The 6,599-nt window shown below is 33.0% G+C and overlaps 1 protein-coding gene across 1 annotated transcript in view; it reads left to right on the top strand.

Moving 5' to 3' along the window:
* The first annotated feature begins 2,324 nt into the window (after window positions 1–2,324).
* The window catches only part of LOC125040745 (neural cell adhesion molecule 1-like), a 46,721-nt gene continuing 42,446 nt past the window's right edge, over window positions 2,325–6,599 (top strand). Inside the window, exons 1-3 of the mRNA XM_047635448.1 lie at window positions 2,325–2,363; window positions 4,096–4,112; window positions 4,829–4,899. Of these exons, the coding sequence (XP_047491404.1) occupies window positions 2,325–2,363; window positions 4,096–4,112; window positions 4,829–4,899 (127 nt within the window). The remainder of the gene's footprint in view (window positions 2,364–4,095; window positions 4,113–4,828; window positions 4,900–6,599) is intronic.

Raw genomic sequence — 6,599 nt, 5'->3', positions numbered from 1 at the left:
AGATAACTCATGCACAATTAACATCACATATAATAAAAAAATCTGAATGAGGTGTTCTCGGACGCAGAAGGCATAATCCAGCTGCGTCGCATGTTGCTCGTCTTGGTTGGAAAATCACGAACAATATATTGATGTCTGAACATGCCCCTGAGGCTGTAACTTACGTCGATGTTGATTCTCTCTTTTTTTTATTTTGTAGCCACCATGCAAACATCTATACTGTATTGCTCATGACATGTGTGCTTTGTTCAAATCTCATGACATTTGTACGCACCACTGGACGCTAAGCGAATATTGTTGCTTTTTGATTTACATTATTGATTTACAGCGATTTGCCGTTAGTATATGTTTGCTTTGGAAGTACCTTAGTTTATTATTAGGCAGCGTGTTGTCTGCTGGCAAATACAACACTAGAAAATGGATTCTAATCCGCTAACAATTAATATTATACGGTTCTTGTATACGTGTCTGTAACACTTTGCCTCAAGCATGTAAATTCAAATGGTGGGAATGGTAAAATAAAGATACACACTAGGGATTATATGGTTATATTATATTATTATAATATATTTTATATATATATATATGTGTGTGGGTGCTGGTGTATGTGTGTGTGTATTGTGTGTGTGTGTGTGTGTGTGTGTTGTGGGAACGTTTTGTTTTTAAATTCTGAGCGTATACAGTATAGATGGACATTGTACACGTTGAGCAAGTTTTGAGCAAACGGTGTCACAGGGACGGTTGTTGCCTCCCCGCATCGAGCGGAGCATTAATTCGCTCGTGACAACTGATGTACTGGAGATTCATTCAATCTGTCAAGTCCTTCGTTGTCTAGTAGGAAATCGCTTTTGGAGCATCATCACCCAGATATTGACAACTTTAATTATAACGATATATATATTAAACGATTATATCATATGTGTATATATATGTGTAATCATATTATGTTGTGTGTGTGTGTGTTGTATTTATACACACAACGCTACGTTATATTCCGTGTTGATGTGAGGGCGTGTGTGTGTGATCGTGTGAAGTGTGTGGTGTGTGCTGTCGGGTGGTGTGGGGTGGTGTGTTGGTGTGTGTGAGTGTGTGTGTGTGTGTGTGTGTTGTGTGTTTGTGTCCTTGCTGTGTATAAACGTGTGTGTGTGAGTGTGTGTGTGTGTGTGTAACACAAACTACACACACAAACACACACACACACACAACTTATATATATATTATATATATAATATATACTTCTATACATATATATATTTATACACACTATATTTATATGCATTTGTATATGGTATATACTTATATGTATATACAGGACCATCATATGTTTATATATTTATATTGAATATATATATATATTTATATTCATTTATATTTTTATGTATTGTGTGTGTGTTGTGTGTGCGTTATGTCTGTGTGTGTTGTCTGTGTGTTTCTTCAGTATTGATTAGAAGTGAAATTTTATCACTCATATTTCAACTCCAATCGTGGGGACTTAAAGGTCTAACGATATTAGGCAATTTATCATCCCTGTCCCTATGCTAGATAATAGATTAATTTGTTATTTACTGTTATCGTTATTCATCGTTATTAGATCAATGTTAACATCATGTTTTTTTATCGTTAGTGATGTTAATGATACTGTCAACCAACAATAAAAAGTTAAAACTCAGTGACTGTATTTATGTAACAATATCAGGAAACGATTAATATTGATGTCATTAAAAGGGTCCTTGCAGCTAACTTAATTCACAGCTAAGTGTTTAAAGATCCTAAAATCAAGAATATCATTTTGGCCACTGTCAGCCTGTTTAACATTACCAAAGATCATACCTTCTGAAATCAGAGTCAGCAGCGACAAAATCTTTTGGGTTATTTGTCTATTTAATTATTTTTCGCACGATACATTTACCTCAACAAGGATCTTGAGCTTCTGCGACGCATTCACACCGGACATAAAGCCGTGATTTGTTATTTGCATATAAATCGGAAACTGACTTGATGCACGACGCGGCTTCACCTCTTTTAAGTATAACTTTCTCTTTCACTATTTACCCTCTCTCCCTCCATTCACCCTTTCTTCCTCCCCTCATACTTCTCTTTTTCTTTACTCCTCTTCCACTTCCCTTTCCTTCCTCTTCGCCCTTTCCTTTTCGCATCAAACTCACCTATACCCTGACTCTTGACCTCTACCGTCCCTTCTTATTTCTCCTCACAACTAATACTATCTCTCTTTTTTTTTCTATTTCCTTTCTCTTCCTTCCCCCTACAATTCCGTTCTCTCTTTCCGGTTTTTCTTTCATCACCTTTTCCTTACTCCCTTTCCCATGCCTTACCAGTGGTTCCAGTACGTTTTGACACAACAGGTGATTCGAATCTCAGGTTTCCGTGACTATTTGTTCGCTCGGAGAAAATTAGACCTTTTGATACTTCCTTTTCTTGAATTTATCCAGTTTTGAGAGTCGATCTGAGAAATGCTGCTGCGAGTGACAAAGTTACTGGTAAATTTTAAACAACCTATAACTGGAGTCTCATCGATAAACAACTGATAAGTTGCTATTATATTTTCTTTTCTAAGTGATGAACTATATTCTAAAATGTGTGTGATCCGTTTCATTTGTATTGCGTACAACTATAATACTCGTAGCTGCAGCAGTTAGTAGTGTGGCCGCAGTAGTAGAATACTACTACTATCTAGTAATTTGTAATGCTGCTGCTGATTGATGATGTGACGATGATAATGATGATGATAATAAAGATGATAAGGATAATGATAACGTTACAGTGATAATGATAATCATCATGATAGTAACAGGAACAACAGTGGTTATTAGTATGAATTAAGGTTATTTAATTTTGTTTATATCATCAGTATCAAAAAAACTTAACGATGATAAGAGTTTAGAAGCATAATGTAATAATGTTAATGGTAATAGTCATAAAAATATAATAATGATGACGGTGATTTAATAATCATGATAATGATAATAATAATAATAACAAATAATAATAATAATAATGATAATGATAATAAGAATAAGATTAAGAATTAATATTATAGTATGAGGTAATAATTAATAATGATTAATGATAATAGTTATAACAATGATAATGATAATAGTAAAACATGTTAATATTGATAATATTATAACAATGGGATAATAATTGTGATAAACAATCAATAATAACGATAATAGTAAAAATGATAATAATAAATGTTAGCAATAACAACAAAAATAATAATCATAATGGGCATTAAGTAAATTATTATTTTAATAGAAAACCTATTTTGACTTCAAATAAAAAATAATTTAAAAAAAACAGTAATAATGATAAAAAGACAGGTAAGGATGAACAGTTAAATTATTAAATCCAGCATAAAGTCATAAACAATACCGATGACAAAGAATAAGTGCAGTGATGGTTTATCCATTGTGATTGTTATAATCGTACTGATGTTATAATGTGAAAATTAATTACATGGTAACATTATGATAATTACATTATTAGCAACTAGTAATGGCAATGATGATATCAGTATTAATTCGATCAAGTAATAACTATGTTAATGATAAAGCTTGCGGAAAATAGTCATGGCGATGATACAGAGACGATATAATAAAGCTAAAAAACAGGCTAAAGGAGAACACAAAATGTAAAGATAAATTGCACGAAAGCAAGGAATAAGTCATGTTTTTCCTGTATGGTTTTAAGTTTAAGTTTTAATGATTTACAAGATGTTGACCATGTGTGCGTGCATGGTCAGTGGTGTTATCAGGCGATGAGTTCATTTCTTCATACACATTTAATTTTCTCTGTGTACATTTGTATGGCGAAAGCGTGGATTATAATAGCTAATGTAATTTTGTTTTTTGTCAAATTAATCATAGCCTATAAGACACTTCTTACTGATTCTGAGATTTCTATGTTATCTAATTTAAGGATATAGACAAAGAGATTCTGTCAATTGGTAACTAACATAAATCTTGACATCTCGGTACAAATACGAAGTTTTCGAAAAAAGGATGGCAAAAGTTTGTTATTGATTGCATGTGAATCTAGTTCACAATCACCTTTATATCTGCTAAACTTTCACAGTCAGATGATAGTTACATGTAAGCTGGCATCGCAATTTGCACACAGTCTATAATTTGTATGCTTTATATATTAGGCATTTTATAAAAGACAATAGTATCGATTTCGTCATTACTTTCTAATGTAAATCGGATGACGAAATGTATCCTTTTTGAGGATTTTTAATAATGCTAATTTTAAGGGGAAAAAAAGGCCTCTCATCCAGCATACGTCAATATACGCAGGTTTTGAAAAGATACAGACGAACTTTTCTAAATAACCTTTGCTACTGAGAAGAATTGCCAGTATTTAGTTGCGCGGCTAATCGCTCTTGGTGGACATAGATAAGCAATTCCTCTAAATCTTTCCAGGGACAATGGATGGCAACGGCGACAGAGATCAATCCATGGTGCATGAGATAATATAGGTATATTTTACACTTTATAAAGACTCGTGATAATAAGCTGTATCTCACTCACCTGTCAGCACATGACAGGGAGTGATCGATTATCATTCTGGTGGTACAGTTTATTGATTTCCGCGAGTTCGCCTTATAAAATAAGATCTACTCACTGAATCGGGCGTCCTAGCTACTTTACGAAAATTGACTCTTCTCTACTCTGACTGTCGGTAAATTGTTTTATGTTCTCGGGACTTGGACTTCGCACTCTTCGCTGATGCATCATTGCATTACAAATGGACGTCTGCGTTCATTATAAAATGTGTTTTGTTTTCTGTAAGTGTTCTGGTGCCCCAGGAGGCTTCTTGGCCTTTCACTTCTATATTGCAAGTCCCTGCATTACATCTCCGTTCGCACCTGGTTCGACTGTAAATAGATTCGGTCAAAAAGCTAACAGCAAATAATTCATACGTCGATCACCATCGAATGTTAATCAATCTCCCATATCACTTTGTCTCCGTTTCTCCTTCCCAAAGGAGTGATAAGATCAACCACTTCGTCGGAGTCAAAGAGTGTCGCTAGCGTGACGCAAGTCCCATTTAATCGTGGCGCTGGTGAACGCGGCCATTAAAGGCAGCCTGTACGTACGCTCGGCCAAGTTGGGAAACGGGCCAAATCAAGGGACGCGCGCCGCTCCGCTCCTCGGGGTACCGACGCCTTTGTACCGGGTTTCTTATTCGGCCTCTTGGACGCTCGTGTCGCTTATCTAGTGCGCCTTTCCTCTCCTCCTTGATTCTTTTTCTTGATTAATACTTTTGTAGTTTTTTTAATATGTGGTAAAATTAGGAAAATGCTATGATATTAATAAAACACACACACAACCATTTTTATATATATATATATAAATACTTATATAAATAAATGTGTGTATATATACGTGTTTTATATATGTATATTTCTACACACACACACACACACCACACACCACATATATACATATTATTGTATATATATATATATATATATATATATATATATATATATATATATACCTATGTATATGGATACGTATCCTCCTGGATTTCATCTTCAGACCTGAACATGAATCCAGGATTTCGAATTGTCTGTTTCGTAAATCTAGAATTGTGCATTGTACCATAGTATCAACCGGTTAGAGTAAATTATAAATATATGTGTGTGTTGTGTGTGTGTCGTGTGTATTATCTTTACTATTGTAATATTGCGGCCATTATATATTATTTTTTTGGTTATTATGCTATAAATAATAGAAATGTTAGAAACAATAATAATAAGCAGAGGTTCTCATCCTTTTTGTTTCTGTGCCGACAATATATGCTAATCTACATGTACCCTTTCAGTGGACTGTCATCTTTTTAGATTAATTTATTACTAGTTATGCATAGTGTAATATAAAATGGATAGGGACACTTATGGAAAGATTCTAATTTATTAATATGTGAGAGAAAATTATATATAATGGTGGGTAGGTAAAATTCATCTTAAATCGACTTCTTAATTTTCCATTTATTGCTTCATGGCCACTCAGCATATCCCAGTGCTCCCCCGGGTGGGCCATGGCCCAGGGGGAGGATATGCTATATGTAGGTTTACAGATAATAGAAAGATAGTATAGATAGGATAGAGAGAGATCTATACTTTTACACATATGTTGTATGTGTTAAGTAGATACACAAAATATATATGCATATTAGCTTTATATAACACCACACATTATATATATATATATATAACATATTATATACATATATATATACATATATTATACATATATTATAATATATATAATATATATACATATATATAATATATATATATTATTCGTTACACCACAACAGCTATATATATATATAAATATACATATATAGATAGATAGATAGATACAACATATTATATATATATATAAATTAATATATATATATATTAAGATATGTGTGTTTGTGTGTGTGTGTGTGTTGTGTGTGTGTGTGTGTGTGTTGTGTGTGTTTGTGTGTGTACATAGATAAAACTATAATAGATATACACATATATATTTGCATATAAATATATATTTATATATATCTAAATCAAATATAATATATGAATATAT

The sequence above is a fragment of the Penaeus chinensis genome, chromosome 29 (assembly GCF_019202785.1).
Source record: "Penaeus chinensis breed Huanghai No. 1 chromosome 29, ASM1920278v2, whole genome shotgun sequence".
NCBI lineage: Eukaryota > Metazoa > Arthropoda > Malacostraca > Decapoda > Penaeidae > Penaeus > Penaeus chinensis.
Note: the sequence above shows the minus strand (reverse complement) of the source record. Positions and strands in the feature narration are given on the sequence as shown.